At 40.2% G+C, this 20,848-nt stretch overlaps 1 protein-coding gene across 2 annotated transcripts in view; it reads left to right on the forward strand.

Annotated features, from left to right (window-relative positions):
- ddr2a (discoidin domain receptor tyrosine kinase 2a) overlaps positions 1 to 20,676 on the forward strand; it is a 31,504-nt gene extending 10,828 nt beyond the window's left edge. Inside the window, exons 2-17 of one of the 2 annotated variants that reach the window (XM_082523084.1) lie at positions 3,024 to 3,137; positions 11,022 to 11,124; positions 11,670 to 11,901; positions 12,154 to 12,301; positions 13,496 to 13,598; positions 14,490 to 14,673; positions 14,758 to 14,998; positions 15,424 to 15,483; positions 15,909 to 16,045; positions 16,134 to 16,365; positions 16,477 to 16,664; positions 16,758 to 16,885; positions 16,992 to 17,189; positions 17,275 to 17,509; positions 18,006 to 18,155; positions 18,981 to 20,676. In XM_082523084.1, coding sequence (XP_082379210.1) covers positions 3,056 to 3,137; positions 11,022 to 11,124; positions 11,670 to 11,901; positions 12,154 to 12,301; positions 13,496 to 13,598; positions 14,490 to 14,673; positions 14,758 to 14,998; positions 15,424 to 15,483; positions 15,909 to 16,045; positions 16,134 to 16,365; positions 16,477 to 16,664; positions 16,758 to 16,885; positions 16,992 to 17,189; positions 17,275 to 17,509; positions 18,006 to 18,155; positions 18,981 to 19,112 — 2,553 coding nt within the window. In that variant the 5' untranslated portion in view covers positions 3,024 to 3,055 and the 3' untranslated portion in view covers positions 19,113 to 20,676. Of the gene's footprint in view, positions 1 to 3,023; positions 3,138 to 11,021; positions 11,125 to 11,669; positions 11,902 to 12,153; positions 12,302 to 13,495; positions 13,599 to 14,489; positions 14,674 to 14,757; positions 14,999 to 15,423; positions 15,484 to 15,908; positions 16,046 to 16,133; positions 16,366 to 16,431; positions 16,665 to 16,757; positions 16,886 to 16,991; positions 17,190 to 17,274; positions 17,510 to 18,005; positions 18,156 to 18,980 lie in introns of both variants that reach the window. The other variant, XM_082523083.1, reaches the window with a different exon arrangement.
- Positions 20,677 to 20,848: the final 172 nt, after the last annotated feature.

Consider the following 20,848-nt stretch of genomic DNA (forward strand, 5'->3'; position numbering starts at 1 on the left):
TTAACACAGAGATCTAGACAACCATGCATGCTCACATTCACACACAGGGCCAATTTAGAATCATCAGTTTACCTAACATGGATGTTTTTGAAGAAAACCCATGCAGACATGGAGCGAACATGCAAAATTCCAGCATCTTAAAGGGCCTCTCATCCCCATACAACAAACAAATGAAAGCTAGACATTTTACTTTTGGCAAGAGAATAAAAAGCTATTATTTAAAACATGTTTTTCTTGGTGTTGTTGTCATTTAAAGACATTTCAGACTCACTTTTTGTGTTTGTCAAATGTACCCCGCCTTTATTTGTGTAAAACCTGCAGGTTTTTCAAGTTTGTCTTTATCCACAGGAGTCATCTGTGATTACAGCGTGCTTTGCTCGCTTACTGAAAGTATATCTGATCATTAGTTTTAGAGATAGTGCTTTGGAGGTGTTTCAGAGGCTGGCCTTTTGATCTGTTGATTACAACTCAGGGGACCACCAATTATCAACAGGAGACATGGTCTGGGGATTCAGCCTCTCTGTGCTCAGTTTTGTCAGTCCACATATTTAAGTTTAGATCTAAAGCGCTCCAGACTGTCTGATAGTTGGTGAGCAGTAATGTGAAATGTATGTTTGCACGCAAACACACTGGTATGCTCCTTTGAGAGTCTCCAAATGTATAACCAAAAGTCAGTTCTCCTCCCCGACATACAATACAGGCAGTCTTTACATAAATGTTCTCCAGCACATGGTAAACACATTTTTGACTGCCACATACACGCAAGCCATCAGGTGTTTGTGTTTCATTAGCTACGAAATGCCAAGAGGAATTAAGCTTAGCAAAAGCGTCTCAGTGGGAAATGGCCGTAACATGAAGCTGCAGGAAATAGCAGTAAGAAAAAGCAATGAGATTATGTGTGAAGGTACAATGAAAGAGGCAAGTCAGGGTGTAATAAGTGTCACAACATGCACTGGGTGGACTCTCTGTTCTCTGTGCTCAAGCAATCAGAGAATTCATAACTAATGTACAACTAATGCTAAATCAAGCATTTTGATAGGATTTTGTTCTTAAACATAAGGCGCGATTCTAAACTTCTTGTAAAAACAGTGTAAGCTCAGGGCTACAAAGCTATATTACACCTCCTGACCCAGTATGAACCTTCCAGATCCCTCAGGTCATCTGGATCCGGTTTTTTATCAGTTCCCAGAGTCAGAACCAGACACGGAGAAGCTGCATTCAGCTTTTATGCTCCATATATCTGGAACAAACTCCCAGAAAGCCTCACATCAGCTGAAACACTCAGTTTATTTAAATCCAGGTTGAAGACTCACCTGTTCTCAGCAGCATTTGAATAAAACACCAAATCCACACTTTAAGCTTAAATTTCAAAACTTACATTTTAGCTACTGATTTTATCAACTGTTCTGATTTTATCTACTGTTTTTTTAATCAATTTTAAATCATGCTTTTTATTTGTTTTTGTTTTTTAATGTCTCTGTAAAGCACTTTGAATGACCTTGTTGTTGAATTGTGCTATATAAATAAACTTGCCTTGCCTTACACTCCTCATTTATCCTCAAAACTGAAAATACACTGTTTGATTTAGGTGACAGAGCTGAATGAAGGATGAAAAACACAGGAGGAGTGCTCACTATCTTTGAATTTATCTTATCGTTACCTGTTATCGTTACCTGCACATTTAATGTCCAATCTGAGTGCACTTCTTGTTCCTGTGTGCGTCTTAGTCAGGTAATGTTTAGAAACACATGCTGCAGTGCAGGCGTATCTATAGGCGGACAGATCCTGTACCGCATATATGTTTGATTTGGACAAACTGAAGTTTCAGCAAATCTTGAAACAGATGACAGCAGATTGAACATGAAATAAAATGAACAGAGGCCTGCACTGTGGTGAAACTCTGTTTCATTGACCAGACTGCTGCTCCTTTTGTTATTTCAGTGGGAGAATGTCAGGAATATGTTGCTTTTGGCCCGAGACGAAGACCAGGAAATGTTCGATACAGACACACACACACTCACTGTGATGTTTCTTTATGAAAATTCCCACAATGTTCTCTTAGTTTTGCTTTGCATCACGTGTGTTTTAGTTGAGATAACCTTGCTTTATTGATTTCCTCTACTACCAAACAGCTGAACAGCGTGTAGAGTATTCTACGCTGTAAAATGTTAAAGCAAAACTAGACTTCAGGTGTTAAGTTCTGATTTCTTCAAGCAGACACACGGTGATCAGGAATGTGCAAATTTAGTGCGGAAACATAAGTGGAAGCTTTTGCTAATGCTGGCGAAGCTGTTCAGAGTTTTAATAGTCTCCTTTAAAAAGATCAAGCACGCTGGCATTTCACTGATCTCTTTCATCACTTTTTGCACTTTTACATTTGCACAGTCACAGCATTTGTAAATGTAATCTAAAAAGTGCTACAAATAAAGGCTGATTATGAATTGGATTTGGTGAGAAACTAGCTGAAACTAGGTGTTTCTCTCTGTTGTTGGATGGACTGGTCAGTTGGAGGCGGCTGGTTGGCTGTGCGGCCTTCCAGCTGAGGTCATGTCTGTGACTCAGTGCCTCAACGTCTCTTTCCCCCTCGCTTCATAATTTGTCCCTTCGTTTATTCGTTCCTCATTTCTTCCTATAATTAGTGTGCATTATGTAAAATCATAAAAAAACCCAACTTTAACTGAGACTATTTTGTCTTCTTTGGCTGAAATTTAAACATCCCTACAGTTAGATTTTAATAGCTCTTTCACAGAGCGATAAAGCTCTAAATAAAGGGAAATTCCAGTTTTCGGTGGCAGTTATTGTGTTTTTTATTGAGTGAAATAAAAACATGTTTCCAATTAAACTGCCATTTTCCTCTTATATATCTAAACAAATGTTTTTGTTCCCATGAATACAGGAGGAGTTAGTACAAAATGTAATCTGGTCATCCTGCAGGCACCAAAGAGTTCACAGTTTTATCCCCGAGTTTATGAAACTGTCTTTCAGGTGTTTGCATAACCCGCTGTTTCCATCTTGTCTTTCAGGTTGGAAGTCTGTCTCTTTGCACGTGTTTGGGATGAAGCACCTGTGGGACATTCACTTCCTCCTGCTCATCCTTGTCTATTTGTTAGGAGGCGTCACGTCACAGGTCAACCCAGGTGTGTGCAAAATGAGATGACGTACTGTGTTGAGCTCCCATTTTTCTGTCCTTGGGTGTCTGAGGGTGTAATAAGGTCATATTCAAGAGTTTGTGAATACTATAAAACCACTTTTGTGAGTTTTGAGTAGGGATTTTTGGACTCAGTGCTGCAGCCCAACAGTCCAGACTGCAACTGATTCAGATTCTGGATAAGTGCTGCATTGTGGGAGCCATGTGGTCCTCTCTTTCTGGTTTGGCCTCTTTGATCCCAGCATGCACGCCTTTCTCCAGCTCTCTCTTCAATGTATGTGTGGTTTTTGTGATGTCAATGAAAAGGGACCAATAATTTTTTTTACAAGGAAATGGGGTAGCAACATTTAATGGGCAAAGATTGAGTCAAAAAGCAACCAAAGAGAGCTTTCTAGTTATTGTTGAAATTGTAGAAATGCAGCAGATATTTGCCAGTAAAAACCTCGAGCTGGCTACTGTTTATGATTTCAGTTTCAAAGCTTCTGTCATCAGGTTCAGTTTTCTTTATTGTTGAAAGAATAATGAATGACATATATGCCACAGTATTTCAGATCTAATAACAGTAATTAATAATGGTTTTGTCAGAAAAGTTCAAAACAGGGTTTACAGGTTATATCCCGACAGCTCTGCCAAGAAATGTTAAAAAAAAAAACAACAGTGGAAAAAAAAAAAGTGCCCCATCACTTCCACATCCTCCAGCCTTTCTACACCCCACTTCCACTTTCAAAATAAAACTTTCTTACATGATGTTCTGCAGCATTTTAAGACCGTAAACCCAATTTTATTTTGAGAAAGTATGAAAGTAAAAGCAAACATGAGGTCATGATGACAGGCCTGGGGGTTTTCTGCTCTCTCAAATGGACACTGCTGAAACAAAACTACAAACATTACATTTTTCAAACCCACCAAACCAAAGTATTTTTTTAAGAAACACAACTTTTCTTTTTCCTTTTTTTAAACAACAGCTGTTTTCTACATGTTTCTTTCTCATTCTCACCACTGAACTGCACAGGCAAACACAAATACTTACACAACCACATCACAGGTAAACGCACATTTGAACCTGACTCACTCTGGCACTCATTTATTCATCAATCCAAAGACAACAGAATAAATTCAGCCTGGTTGCAATTGAGATCAAAGGGTGTCAAGGAGTATAAGTAAAATAGTGCCTGCATGCTGTGGTTACTTTCAAGCATTTCCTCATACGTAGTTATTAATAGCTGCATTTCTGACCTATATAGCCATATGTGAAAGCCTTTTCAGGATTCAGTACCAAAACTTTCAAACATGTCTTATGAGACATCTTCTCAATTACACGTTGAGTGTTTGACTCTGTTAAAGCTTCTCCCTCTTGTCTGTCTTCTTTCCTTGTTTTTGTGAGTGAGTGAATGCATGTGTGCGTGTTTGTGCGCCTGCTTGCATGCATATACCCGCATGCACACGCATGCTGTGATCCAGCTATCCCACTGGAGTCTGTGGCTAATGCATACCAGACATTCTGACAGCAGGAAAGTCCATTGAAATAGGCTCTGTCTTTCTCCCCACCATTTCTGTGTTTGTGTGTGTGTGTCTGTGGGGTGTGCAATTCCCAGTATCTGACCACTTATAAGTCAAGGAAAAGACTGTTTGTGTATCTGATCGTTGTCAGCGTTCAACAAGTTCACCATTTAAGACCTTTGATCCCGTTTAAAATCTGATCCAAACCATTGTTTAAAGCATTCACATCCGCTGTCACTGTCCTCCGCTAAAAACTCAAATCTCAACCTGCTGTAATAAACGGAAGCAGGACATATCCACCTATAATTCTGTCTAATGCTTTACTTGTGCTGCATTGAGAAGTGAGTCGTTTTTTCACTGTGTGGAAATATTCACTGCTGAATTTAGTGGAGCTAAGATGCTGAGTGATGCCAACTTTCCCCTGTTTAAAATTCCCAAGCAATGGAGTTATACCATCCCTGTTTTTCCCATTTTAATCGTGAGTAGGCGAACTTTATTTCACTGTGGAGAGAGGAGGAGGGCGGGGAGGAAGTGTGGACACGAGCACAGGCCAGGGCAGAGCATCCAAATATTGGGCAGTACTATTATTGTGTGGGCTTCTTCTTTTGAGGATGTTTAAGTCTTGAATGAATGAATGCAGTCGAATTTGAGAGCTTATAAAAGTGAATTTCACTACAATAAGAATATAAATTATGTGAGGTGAGGAATTAATTAAATGCCAGTCTTTGCAAATTTGCTGCTGCAACCTAAATATCAAGAAGCTTATAGTCAAATAACTTGGTTAATGGTTTATATTTACAGCCTGGATGCTAATGGTAAATGGCCTGTATTTGTATAGCGCTTTACTAGTCCCTAAGTACCCCTAAGTGCTTTACACATCCAGTCATCCACCCATTCACACACATATTGGTGATGGCAAGCCAGATTGTAGCCACAGCCACCCTGGGGCGCACTGACAGAGGCTGCCGGACACTGACGCCACTGGGCCCTCTGACCACCACCAGTAGGCAACGGGTGAAGTGTCTTGCCAAAGGACACAACAACCGAGACTGTCCAAGCCGGGGCTCGAACCGGCAACCTTCCGGTGCAAACTTCCATTAAAGCCCCAGTTTCTAATGTGTGTCCTTGGGGAAATTAATTGCCCACCATTGACCCAGAAGCTGCTAAAATGGTATGCACAGCAAACCTTTCATATCACATGCAATTTTTTGATAGAAATATTGATTAATTCAGCTTTAAAGCAACTGACTTAGGTGACTGACTTGAGCCATAACCATGTAAATTCCCATTTGTGGCCACAGTGGCTGCTATAAGTTTACATGGTCATGGTCTCGGAGATACAATAAAGCAGACAGCTTATTTATAGGCAATGAAACCAAAACATGACTGACACATAAGGGACAGGTATGTGAACATAAACTTTCATGACTGCGGTGTGTGTGTGTGTGTCTGTGCAGTCAGTGGTTGAACTGCAAAAGCTAAAGAACAAGTCTGCCTTTCAGTGCAGGGTGCGGTAAAAATCAAGAGGTGAGCGAGAGGTTTGGTCCATTGCTTCTTCATCGCTCTCTCTCTTTATTCCTCCACCACACAAGGCAAGTATTTTTCCACCTTTTTTCACGGGGGATATTTTTAGATAGCGCAGCTCAATGTGAAGCCTGATGGGTTGTGGTGATGGTGGTGGTGGGTGTGCACATAAGGGGAGTGGGGTATGTGTCCATACATCCAAATGCACACACTGGACTGCCCCCACAACTCACCCCGGGGGTCACCTCTGAGTGGGTCGGGTAGATAAATAAACACAGCAAAAACCAACATTTGGAAGAGCGGTCACACATCCGGCAGGGCGTACTGAAACCCGCCTCTTTCTCGCTTTGACTCTCTCTGGGATGTGGTTAAAGGGTCTGATAATGGCTCCAGTTTCATTCGTTGCGTCTTGGGCAATTTCACCTCAAAATGGTCACTGAAAGTATTCTCTTAACTTTTGACTGTGTTTCATAGCAGAGACAGTTAAAGTAAATAACAAGAGCTGCTGTGCTTTGCTCACTCACTCTCCACCTCAGTGTCTGTTTACACTCTTCACCTCTGTGCGAACGAGACTCTACTGGCATTCAAAAGTGCGGGAGCGCCAACCACCTCAAACCCCCTAATCTAGCTGGACTGAGCTGCCACAAAAGGACAGATTTCAGCTACATGTCAGTCTGAAACCAGTGATTACTATTCATCGTTTGTTTTCAAACAGTGTAGTTCTTTGACTGGATTGGGATTCGTGTATTACACATCTCTGCAGTTCATCTTGAAGGAGGTTTGATTATTTTTTCCCCTTTACTCCAGCTGTCATTCGTGCAGTTCGAGCACCTGAAATTGTTTTGTAATTACGCATCTAAGGATACCACTAATTTACTTGGAACATGAGACGAGTAGGATGGTTTTGGTTGATGTGGTCTGTTTATTGCCACAGCGATCTGGTGCATGGAGAGAAATTGTAGGAGGGGAGGGATATAAACAGTAGGGGATAAATGATGCGGGATGGAGTGAGGAGGGCAGCAAAGGTTAGTGAGGACAAGATGAGAGGAGGTCAGAGGAGGTAAATGTAGACATCTGGAAGAGTTTTTGTTTGTGCTTCCTTCACCGTGTCACTGCCAAAACGAAGCTTTCATGCGTGTTTGTGGTTTCATCTACTCTTGCTCTTTTGTGTATCTGTGCGCGCTCCAACTTCCAAAACGTAAGGCGTCTCCCCATCTCGACTATTAAGCAAATATTTGGAGGAGATTAGGATCAGAGGAAGAAAGAATAACAGGGAGACATAAAGAGCAAGAGGAGGACACAGGAGGCCTTGGACCTCAAGCTCTTGCTGGCATCTTCTCAAAGGGTTTTTTTGTGAAACAAGGGGCCAGGCGAACTTGATCAGACTCCCTTTAACTTCCACCTCCAACCTAGCTAAAGGCTGCGACCTGATGCTATCACACATGCAGAAATCAAATTTTTCAAAGACTCTTTCATACATGGTTCAAAACAGGTTGCATGGTGGTCATATCCTATTAGGTGGAATTAGTCTAGGAGCCAAACATAGTATCTCTCCCAACCTGTCAAGAGTGCCCCTTTTTTGGCCTCTGAAAACACCCATAAATCGCTTAATTCATTCAGAGGCGTATAAAAGTTAATAGATGCCATGTTGGCTGGATCACGCTCAGTTAGCCTCTAGCTCACTGAGTCTTAATGAGATGAAGATTTTGTAAAGCATGCTGTTAACTTTAATCTCTTTTAACCACTCAGATGGTCAGAGGAGAGCAAGGAGGGACCACACAGGATGGGACACAGGGGAGAGAGGAAGAAAGGAGCTTGAGGGGGTGGAGGGCCATGTAGGAAACGATGGGCATAATGGTTTTATTGACCGCACAGTGGGGGCACCAGTCACTCTGACCATAGACACACACACACACACACACACACACACACACACACACACACACACACATGCATAGAATAACTCAATCCTCATGTGCTTGATACCAGTGCTGTTTTCACTGGCAGAAACACCGAATGGATACAGCTTATTATTTCAATAAGGAACCACAATTTGAGGGCACAGAGTGTGTAGTCGTGTGTGTATGCGCATGCATATGTGTGCAGTCCTCCCACAGCACTACCCCACCCCTTCGTCCAGCACTATCCATCAAGTTTTTCAGGTTTCTTGACAGAAGCTGGGAATGAAATATTTCTGTCTGGTGAATGTTTGAGTACGAGTTTGAATTTTCATCACCGTCGAGCACTGCGGAGGGTCTGGGGAGAGTTAGGGGAGACGTTTGCTTAACAGTGTGATAACTGATTTAAGTACAGGAGGTGGACAGTCTCCCAGGAAATTCCTGCTTAAAAAGAAACACTTAAGTAGAAGTGGTCCTCTTATCAAGTTAAAAAATACCGTGATGATATGTTGGTGCGACTGCAGGTTTAACAGAGGTGGAACGAGTTAGACTAGAAGATTGATACAATATTTACTGCTGTTTGTAAAGACATGGCCAAGAGATATTTAGCTTTGAGTCTTCTTAAAGTGGACCTATTATAGTTTCTCTTATTTTGATCATATATATTGTTAGTAAGCTTGTGTACAAAAGCACATACTCTAGACTGAGAAAATTTAGCTCCTAATCAGTGGTTTTAAACGGATTTCTGCTCATTGAGAGTGGATGTCCTAAAAATGATTATTTCAGACACACAGCTCTGGCTGTGAGCACAGAAGTGCCATAAACCTGCTTTTTTCTAGCCTTCTGCTTGTGAGGGGCGGCCAATCAGTGGGTGAACTGACCGGCTATAGCAAAGACCATCATGAGGATTATTCTAACTACAAGGAACCTCTACTAAATTCCAAGAATTCAAAAATAGCTGGGCTGAAAAACCTTTCATTTTTTAAACAAGAGGATATATTGAGGTTGAGCTAAATGTATTAGTGTTTTTAAAGCTAACTGTTTTTTTCAAAGGGCTGATAAAAATGGGTGACAAACAAAGAGAAAACAACCCAATAAAGAGTGTCTTACCAAGGTGGTGGGTGGCTCTACTGGAAGCTTGGAAAAACATTTTTCCATTTTTCTGTCATGACAGTGCTTTTGGTGGTGGAAAGCACTGTCACTGGTCCACAGTCTCCTGTGGGTGTTCAGTTTGGTTAGGGTCTGATTACTGGAAAGGCCAGAGAGTGTGATTTACATTGTGCACATATCAAACTGTTCAGTGACACCCTCGCATCCACTGGATGGGGACATCGTCACACTGAGAAAACCACTCACATCTGAGTTAGGATTAGCCAAGTAATATAGTTAAATATTACTCCACTATGAAAACATAATTGTCTGTGTCAGTGTTTTAGTATTTTCTTTCATTAATGCATCAATATGTAGGCAGCTTCTTTATATATGTATCATTATGCTTTATATCTGATGTTGTCATTCTTTAAAATGTCATTCTGCCAAGACACACATGTGGAATATGGATTCATTTCCAACATAGGCAGCAAGACACAGGAACACAGAAGGCAAACACAAAGAGGACATTTAATGCTGATAGTCCATACCCAGTTATTCAGAAAGTAAATCCAGGGACTTCAAATATACAGAAAACGAAGCTCAGAGAATATACAGCTAAATATACAATGTGACAAAGGAAGGCTGAGACAATACATACATATATACAGAAGAGGTAATGAGGGAAGAGAACACAGTTGGGGAACTAAACAAAGCTGAAAACAATCAAGACAATGGGCAGGTGTAGTAAAACTAGACAAAATACAGAAAGCTAAACATTGACCAAAATAAAATGGGAAATAAAGACTAAACGAGAAAAAAACTAACTTGACACAGGAGATGAGAAGGAAAACAGGAACACTGAAAGTAAAAGGGCAAACACAGAGTTATGGAGGGACAGAGAAGGAGCATAGAGGTGAAATTAATTTAAAAATAAATGCCACCAAAATTAACAAAGACTCAACAAATAAAGGAACGCAAACAGACTTCAGTCTTAAACAGCAAAAGTAGGAAATAGACCATAAAGAGCCCATACAAAGCATCAGAAAATAAACAAGGCTTCTAAGCACAAGATAATTAAAAAAAAATACCTTAATGAATAGAAAGCTAAGTGCAAACTAGACACACACACACAAACCCAATCAAAAAGACAAACTAAAAAGCAAGACTCAAATGACAGGCTAAATATAAAGTAGGACCACCAGGAAGGTATAATAAATAAAACAGAAAGCTAAATTTAAACAAAAATGAAGAACAAAACCCAAACAAAATATGAATCATGCTCAAAACAAAAGAAAACATGAGCTCACAAAAACTCAAAACCGATGACAAAAGAAACTGTAGCTAAAGACACAGAGCAACTTGAGTGCTGTTAAAAATACACAATTTCAGAGTAGATAAACACAATTACAAAAAACGTTAGACTGCAAACATTTCCTGACTAAAGTAGCTGAGTATATGTATTAAGTTACTTTCTGCAAGCTGTGTAATACTAACCAATCTGGTTTCCATTTTTCCCTCATCAGAATTTTTAATAGGCTGAAAAAAAGGAAACCAGTGGAAAAATCATATTTTCCTGCTTGCGTCGTTACCAAAATGCTACTGTGTAACTCTGGCCTTTTCATAATTGCATAATCAAAAGTGGACTCACAGCAAGTTAAAAGAGAATTACTGCTTTCACAAGTGCTAGTAAAGAGAAAAAGCTTCTCATTGACAGCAGTACTTGTAATCAGCAACCCCCATCCCCCCGCCACATGCACCCCACTGGCTCGGTGGTGTTTATGGCTGAGAAAACATCAGGCTGCTTTGTCTGTCTGCTTGCATATTTGTGATTTCAATTGATGGATGTTGTGGTGTTTCAGGTGTGTGCCGGTATCCTCTGGGGATGTCAGGAGGACAGATACAGGATGAGGACATTTCTGCTTCTAGTCAGTGGTCTGAATCCACAGCTGCAAGATACGGCAGGTAGGTATCTCTCTATAAACTCTTACATACGTGTTTCATGGCATGTGTACCCTGATAATGAGTGAGTGTGTGTGTATATGTGTGGGTGGTTTATCCTGCAAGGTGCCTGTGCCTGTTTATTTGCAGTTAACCACAGACTGGGGTATCAGTTCTAACCTACAGCCGCATGATTGTGTGTCTCTGTGTGTGTCTGCTCTAGAACTTGGGTGGCCCTCAGTAAGTATCAGGATAATGATGTAATATACTTTCCCCATCCATCCTGGCTGGAGTTTCAGTCTTGCCCAGCGCCGTCTTTCCTGTGCCAGGCCCCTGCCTGAAATTAACACTTTAAGATGAATTTACGATGCAGCCTTTCACCTAAAGTGTTTTCATAGCAGGCTGCAGGAACTGAAATCCAACACTGAACTCACTTTTACTTTCCTCTCACCTTTTTCTTCTCTGTCAAGTCCTAACGTTTCTGCTCTATTGCTCCCTTTCCGGCTGTAATTCTAATGTGCACATCTACTATTATTTGTCTTTCTCTCTCCCTCCATTTATTTCTCCAGGTTGGACTTTGAGGAGGGCGATGGCGCGTGGTGTCCGGAGATAACAGTGGAGCCAGACAACCTGAAGGAATTCCTCCAGATTGACCTGCGCTCCCTCCACTTTATCACGCTCGTGGGCACCCAAGGTCGTCACGCAGGAGGCATGGGTAATGAGTTTGCCCAGATGTACAAGATCAAGTACAGTCGTGATGGCAGTCGCTGGATCTCGTGGAGAAACAGACAGGGCAAGCAGGTAAATGCACCATAGAGTTTGTCCTCTGCAGTAAATCAGGTGAAATTACATCTTTTTCTGGTTTGGCAGTCATATCTATTTGGACCTTTACAGCAAATGATAACGCTGTACTGATTTTACCCTTTTAGTGCCTCTCATTACTTGGACCTATTATGACTGCGTTTAAAGTGATGCAATGGCTTTGCTATCTATAAACTCTGTGACTCTCAGTCATTAGTGTCTGCCATAACAGTGCATTTGTTTGACCTCCAGGTGATTGAGGGAAACAGAAACGCCTACGACATTGTCCTCAAGGACCTCGAACCGCCCATAATTGCTCGCTATGTCCGCTTCATGCCAGTCACAGACCACTCCATGAATGTCTGCATGAGAGTGGAGCTCTATGGCTGTGAATGGCTGGGTAAGTGGTGGATCAGGTGGAAGGGAAAACCGTGCAGAGGGAAAAGTGGGAAATATAATGAATAATGTGCAAAGAACTGTAAAGGCAATTCAACAAATCCTCCTCATCTTTGAGCCCATAAAGATAGAGAGGATCAGCTGAGGATCTGTTGCTTTTTAATGACAGGCAGGGCAGTGTCTGAAAAACACTGGTGCCCTTAATGAGTATATGGCAAGAAAAATATTAAACATCTACTTTATAGGCACTTTAGTCCCTTTACATGGTAACTTTTTTTTATTAATCAGTGAAAAAAGAGCCAACGTGTACTTTTTAAAGCACTTTTTCTCTGTCTCTGCTCCCTTAAATATTATGCAAAAATCAATGCCCAAAACCAGCTTTAAAACTGGCACAAATGCCATGATGTATTATTTTGAAACCCTGCATGCTTCTTATGCTCATGTGAACACATCCTTGTTTAAAATTCACGTGTATAGCTAATGAATCAATAAAAAGCTGGTTAATTAATGACATTACTCCTGCAAATGCACTTTCAGTTTTGATTAAATGCATTGAACTACAACATTGAATAAACCTTTGACGTATTTTGCCATATTTTTTTACACAGTCCCATGAAAAAGGTGCCTTTGTTGAAACATTTCCAGATTTTAGTGCATGAAATAATACTGCATGGCTGAATAGGTTTTGAATATGAAGTAGTGAAATGTTTGTGAAGCAGACTTTATTGGTCATGTTAGCAGATTGTTTTGCTCGCATGAGGATGACAAAGAAAAAAAGAAAGCAACTGCTTTTTAAAAGTCACTTTACCTCCAGCTTGTTAGAAGCTTTAAGGGGGTGTCTTAAAGTAAAAGTGCTATTCAGTCGGTTTTGTTCATTCCTTGTGCTACATAAAGTCCTTCTTTTCTCAGCGCTGGCAAAACAGTCCCGTTTCTCCCATACTGCTCCTAAACATTACATTTATATTCTTCGTTTCCTCGTTCTGCCTCTTCATCGAGAACTATTACTGCTACCAAAGTGGAAAATTCCACCCGTCTCTTGTGACGCTTGACATTTTGGTAAAAATCTGAACTACAATGTAAAACAAACTTTGTGGTTTTCAACAAAGGCTTTCTGCATGACGTGAATGATGGATCTCATAAAAGTCCATGGGATTCTCACTTAAAAAAGAGAAAAGAATAATTTTTCTTTGCTTTGCAGACGGCCTTGTTTCATACAACGTTCCAGTGGGAGAACAGATGAATTTGCCCGCTTATCCTGTTTATCTCAATGACTCTGTGTATGATGGAGCGATCATCTACAGGTGTGTGACTGTTTAATGTATTGGGGTTTTTTTTTGTCATTTTCCTCCATCACACACAACCCTCTCACTTTACATCCACCTTCTTACAATCCTCCCCTTTGCCATGTTGTTGTCCAGTTTCTATGGTGACAGCAGAGACAGACAGTGGTGAGTGGGCCATGGTGGTTTACTGTTAGGCAATACCTCATGGGAATAATTGAGTCAAGCCTGCTCACACAGTTACAAAACCAGATTGAACCAATCTGAGTATTTTGTTGACATTCATGTTTGGGTTATGGTAGGGTGAATAATCTCCTCCATGACACAAAGCTTCTTTTCTCTGTCAAGGAAAAAGGGCAGAGGGAAAAGAAAATGGACCATATTACAATATCAAAGCCAAAAGCCAAAGATTAAAAAATGATTTATGCAATGCTGCCACCTAGTGCTGGATCAACATATGAAAAGTGTTCCTACTAGGGCTAGTTAACCTTTCCAAAAATTATTTATTTTTGCCCTTCAGATTTATATTGTGATATAATTTGTATTATCCAGTGCATAATAGTTCTCTCTTCAAAACAATGCCTGTAGCTGTTTGGCATTTGAAACATGATATTTTACTCTCAAGATTCATTGTTGTATTGTTTTTTTATTTATTTAATTTAAATATAGTGACGTCCTTAGTTACAAGCCAAACACAAATACCTTTGGATCAAGTGGAATTTCTTCTGAGTTAATCACACCACATGTCACATTGACCTCTTCATGTTTTAATCTCTCGGCTAAATGCATTGAAAAGACGTTTCTTCAACTTCTGTTTTAGTAACCAGTTGTAGTAACAGTTATTCTTCAGTATGAGGCTCCATAGAATTTAAGATCGGAGCATTAAGCATGCTCTACCTCTCTGTTTCTCAGTATGACAGAGGGCTTGGGCCAGCTGACTGATGGAGTGTGTGGCCTGGACGATTTTACAGTAAGTCATGAACGCAATGGATGGCCAGGATATGACTACGTGGGCTGGAACAATGAGAGCTTCCCGAGTGGATTTGTAGAAATAATGTTTGAGTTTGACCGCATACGAAACTTTACCACGATGAAGGTGAGGTTCGTGATCAGAAAAGCTGAAATTCTCCATGACTGTTCAGCTCCACACATCTCACCGGGTGGCTTTTTCCCCGCTCAGGTCCACTGCAACAACATGTTCTCGAGACACGTCAAAGCCTTCCGTCAGGTGGTTTGTTACTTCCGCTCTGACTCGGACTGGGAGGCCACGCCACTCTCCTTCAGCCCAGCGGCGGATGAGAAGAATCCGACTGCCCGCTTCGTCATCGTCAACCTGGCTAATCACATGGCCAGTGCCATCAAGTGCCAGTTCTATTTTGCTGATGCCTGGATGCTGTTCAGCGAGATCACCTTCCAGTCAGGTACACATTTGAGAGCTGTGTGATGCTCTCTGCTAGTCTGTTATGTATTTAGAATAGGTTTGTATGCTGTCATGCTCATTTCAAGCTCTGTGTTTTTATTGATTAAAGTACTTTCATATGGTTAAAAAAAATACTTATGCCATACTGGGATTTTATAGTGGGCTTTGTGCAGCCCTTTCTTCAATCCACTGTCTGAAACAAGTAGCTTTCACTCCTGCCTCATATAAGCCTGCCTTCTTCTGATTGGCTGCCCCTCGTTTGACTTCTGCAAATAGCACCAAGTGCTTGAGGGCACCACTTCCTCTCTTTGCAAGTCTGGAATTACTGAAAAAATACTAAATACTACTATTTTCTCACTATGCTTTAATAAAAAGTTGACAAGCTCGGCTAATTTCCGATCAACTCTGTGCCATCTGCCCTTTCAGACACAGCCATGTACAACACAACGCTGGCTCCACCCGAGCAAACACCTAACACACCACCAGGTTAGTGCAATACTCACCTCACTTACACTAATAATACACCTATCAGTTACAAAATCTGTGGCAACACCCAACGACATTGGTCTGAGCATTTGGCAGTGATAATGAATGCACCAACACAGCATGCAAACTATCAAGGGTTTAACTTACTGATGTCTCTTTGCTGTTTTCTTATTCCAATCAATGAAAAGCAATTGAGATTTATTATTATTTGTTTACTTCCATGTTTCATTTGCATTTTACAAACTGATTTAAGCAGGTTTTAGATATGCAGTGCCGTAAATGGATATTTTCACAAAATTAATGTTAACTAACCCTCAAAAGCAGGTCCGTCCAGCTGTCATAGGGTGAAAGGCCTGGGCTGGTCTGCAAGAGCACACTCCACTTCAAAATCTTCAACTCTTGCCTCTCTCTCTGTTTCACTGCAGAAGATGACCCCACACACAAAGTAGATGACAGCAACACCCGCATTCTGATTGGCTGTTTAGTGGCCATTATCTTTATCCTTGTAGCCATAATTGTGATTATGCTGTGGAGGCAGGTGTGGCAGAAGATGCTGGAGAAGGTGAGCACACGGTTTGTGCATTTCAGCTGAAGCTTTCTTCTGAGAAGCGGTCAGTTCTGTTTCTTCACCTCTATATCTTTTATTTCAGGCCTCTCGTCAGATGCTGGATGACGAACTAACTACTAGTTTGTCAATACAGAGTGAAACACTGGGCTACCACACCCACAACCAGTCGAATACAACCAATGCACAGGAGTCTAATTCCACCTATGAGCACATCTTTCCTCTCGGTCCAGACTACCAGGAACCTTCGCGCCTCATAAGTAAGCTGCCGGAGTTTTCACAGAGAACAGAAGAGCCCAGTAAGCAGGCAAACACGGGTACTTACAAATTCAAAGTATTTATATTCATTTGCACTGATTTATAGTTACCATGTTGCATTTCAGGTTCGACCAGCACTTCTGCTTCTAAATCCACTGCCTCTTTTGCAGTCCAAGATGGCGTCCCTCACTACGCAGAGGCAGATGTTGTAAACCTACAAGGTGTAACTGGAAGCAACACCTATGCCATCCCTGCAGTAACTATGGACCTGTTGTCAGGGAAGGATGTTGCTGTGGAGGAGTTCCCACGAAAACTGCTCACATTTAAAGAGAAGCTTGGAGAAGGCCAGTTTGGAGAGGTGCAGGTTACAGCTTTGGTTACAGCTTTGCATAAGATAAAACACAAGTCACGTTTTGAATCGCACTCTCCCCGCTCCCTGTTTCTCTTCTAGGTCCACCTGTGTGAGGCAGAAGGAATGCAGGAGTTTATGAATAAAGAGTTTTTGTTTGACATCACAGAAGATGAGCCCGTCTTGGTGGCTGTGAAGATGCTCCGTTCAGATGCCAATAAAAATGCCAGGTGTGCCGGTGCTTCTTGTACCCTTTAAATGAAATGAAATTGCAAGCGTACATGTGAAGTTTTTATTTTTCTCACCTTTAACTTGCAAATTGTTTTCCATTGGAAGGAATGACTTCCTTAAAGAAATAAAGATCATGTCACGTTTGAAGGACCCCAACATCATTCGCCTCTTAGCTGTGTGCATCCACAGCGACCCTTTCTGCATGATCACAGAGTACATGGAGAACGGAGATCTCAACCAGTTCTTGTCCCGCCACGAACCAGAGGGACATCTTGCTCTGCTTAGCAATGCACCTACTGTGAGGTAGGAAGGGGGCTAATATATGCAAACACATGTAAACATGATTTTCAAGCAAATTATATGAATATTTATTCTCTCTCCTCCCCAGCTTCAGTAATCTCTGCTACATGGCCACTCAGATAGCCTCGGGGATGAAGTACCTATCCTCACTTAACTTTGTTCATCGAGACTTGGCCACACGAAACTGTCTGGTGGGCAAAAAGTACACAATAAAGATAGCTGACTTTGGCATGAGCAGAAACCTGTACAGTGGGGACTACTATCGCATCCAGGGCCGGGCAGTGCTGCCTATACGCTGGATGTCATGGGAAAGCATCCTGCTGGTGAGGACTTCCTGCAAAAACATCACTTTATTCAACCGTTACTGATAAATTGTAAATTGATATCTAATTAAACTTTAGTAAATACTTAATTTAGTATAAAAGAAAACAATTATATGATAATTCATATACCATAGATTGTCGGTTATTTTTATGACATTATGTATAAAATGTTTTATAGACATGATATACTGTATTATTTTTTTCTACTGACACTGAAACAAAAATTTAGTATTTGTTGATACATGTTATTGTGATTGTTACTCATCAGTGTTGCCAATTTCAGCTGAAACAACAATCGTGTGATTTACGTCACCAACACCTCATCTGTCTACTTATCTGTCTAATGCTCTATTTATTTGTCTACTTGTAAAACAGATAGCAGATAGCTTTCAAGTCAATTACTGATTAGTAAACATTATCAGTTTAAATGCTGTTATTTGTACAGTGATTATTAAAAAGTAGAAAAAAAACATGTTTGCAATCTTCTGCTTTGCAGGGGAAGTTCACCACAGCCAGCGATGTTTGGGCCTTCGGGGTGACCCTGTGGGAGATACTAAACTTCTGCAAGGAACAGCCCTACTCTCAGCTCACTGATGAGCAGGTGATAGAAAACACGGGAGAGTTTTTCAGGGACCAGAAACGACAGGTGAGGGCTGCCAGAAGCATTTTGTCATTGTTTCTTTTTAAATAAGAAAAATGTAGTTATTATCAGCATTTTTGAACAAAACAAAAAAATAAGAAATTAAACAAACTGTTTTACGACAAAGAATTCAATTAAAATGGGAAAAACACAAATGAATGAATGAAAAGGAGTTAGCAGAAGCTTTATCCTATTCTAAAGGAAAATAAATTTCTCACTGGATTTCACCAAACAAACACCAAGTACTACATACCCATACCTTCACACAGTAGGTCATTTATGGAGATATTAGGGAATGATGATGTAAATGTACTAGTTTTGATATGAGATATATTTAGTTTGGTTTCAGATATTTATTTCCATATTGTTTTAATGAGCCTTCTAACAAAATGTTGTTCTCTCTTATTCACAAAAGGTAGCTACAGCAAATCGATCTATATATTCGATTTAGCATATTTTTTTACACCAGATGCCTCCTGACACAATCCTTCTATGGATTTGTGTCTCCTCGTGAGCTAATGGAGCCACTAGTCTAAAAATCACAGCTGAAAATCTAGTTTGATACAATTCTTTCTAATTTCATAAATTTGACTTCATTTTTTTATTTGCCAGTGTCAATCAACACCTCCACAGTGTATTTCTTGTTAGCCATAAACTTCTATTAGTTCCATTATTACAGCCATTGAAGTGAATGTGTTTGCTCTGAACCCAAAGTGTAAGTTATTTAATAAATTGTATTTTTCAAATAAAGGAAACAGCTAAACAGTCTAAAGTGCTAAAACAGTAAACTCTTTTGATTCCCTGAGTTAATATCTCATCCATATTGTGCAGATCTACCTGCCTCAACCTGTGTTGTGCCCGGACTCGCTCTACAAGATTATGCTGAGCTGCTGGAGGAGGAATGCAAAAGAACGGCCGTCCTTCCAGGAGATACACAGGGCCATCTTGGAAATACAATCTTAAGCCAGTGCAGTGTTAAAGACAGTGATTTCCAGTCTGCTCATCTCTGGAAGTAAATGAAAATATGGCAATAACAGCAGACATTATCCAGGTTTAAGCTTGTCTCTGTAGAGTAACAGGGTTGGGGGCACTATGTACTACCCAAAAGAGTGAGTGTGTGTCAGTTATTAGCAAAAACAAGTTGGCTAAGATGTTTTATATGCATACAAATATTCCTCAAAAAAACAGTGCTGTTTTATACTACGCTATTCTTCAAACATGCTTAAGAACATGACCTAAGGCTCTGACTCATGTCGATGAAGCCTAATTTAATGTAGCAAGTGACATTTGGCACTTTTGAAAATATATTTTAATTGCATTTGTTAATGTTGGTTTAAATTTCCTATGTTACAGCAATTTTCATATTGACAACAAAACTAATGCAACTGAACTCTCTAGTGTTTTCTCTTGGAAGACTGCTTGAATGTAGAGGAGGAAAGTCCAGAAAAACCATCACTGTTACAGTTCATCTTATCTCAAGTATCTAATCACCACACATTTAGATTGACGAGAATAACAAGGAAATACCATCTTTTACATCTCCTTGACGTGGTTTCAACATTAAATGTATATGACTCTGTATTTTAAACAGATAATTCTAAATCTCAAATATCAATATTTTGTATTAGTATTTATATGTTAATATGTGTTTGTTCCGTTGGTTTTGTTTGTGCATTAATATGCTCTTTATTTGGAGTATTGTATTTGATGCAATGCAATAATTCTCTAGGTTACATTTTGGATTTCTACGTTATCTTTTATCCTGCTGCAAACTGTTGAGTTGATCATACACTAAGCTCTAAACCATTGTGATTGATAATCGATGAGATATTGGAAGATGCTTATCAGCAATCCAGGCCGCGTTGGTTCAACAGTATGTGTTTACAGTCAGTGTCATTGGAAAGATGTTACTGAGAGTGCTGTGGATGTTGAACAAATGACAGAGAAAATAAGTCTTTTTTTGAAAGCAGATTAAATGTAGGTATTCATCCTAAATGGTGTGTTTGACAAGAACCATAAGATGCCTATGAGTGAACGCTTTCACTGTAGTTTATACAAGCAAATGAAAAATAAATATCTGATGAGTCATCTACAGATTTAGCTTTCTGCAGTTGGCTTTTTCTTCTGTATTATTTCCTCTTCAATTTGTTTGTTTGTCCACGTCTGTGCTGACTTTCAGATAGTTTAACTGTGTTTACAGGCTTTGCTTTTGCAGGTCTTTGTCCCTCTTTGTAAATCAAGAGAAAGCTCAGATCATTGCCCTTTCAACTTATCCCTATCTGGGCAAAGACATTCTACAAATTAAATCTGATATTTGGTTTAAAGATACATTTGTGAAGCTTGCAGATGTTCTCACAAGACAAAGAAAGCATTTCATGGCATTCTCCATCAGCTCAGTGCAGGCAGATGAAGTCCTAATATGTTGAGATTCATTTCATCTTTGTACTCAAATGTTTAAGTGAGAATATTTTATATATTTCTGTAAGCAAAAGTTGTTCATTAAATAAAAATTAAACTGGAAATTGAATCTGTTTGAGAGCTTTTGTCTTATTCATGAACAGAGCTGAATATTTCATGCTGTGTCTGAGTGGGCTGTCCCTAAAGATGATCAGCTGACAACCATGTGGATCTTATTGGCGGAGTGCTGCTACAGCATCCAATCAGAACTCAGAGGTGGGGCGAAAACTGTTACTTCACAG

Source organism: Aulonocara stuartgranti, assembly GCF_965226115.1.
Source record: "Aulonocara stuartgranti genome assembly, chromosome: 23".
Lineage (NCBI taxonomy): Eukaryota > Metazoa > Chordata > Actinopteri > Cichliformes > Cichlidae > Aulonocara > Aulonocara stuartgranti.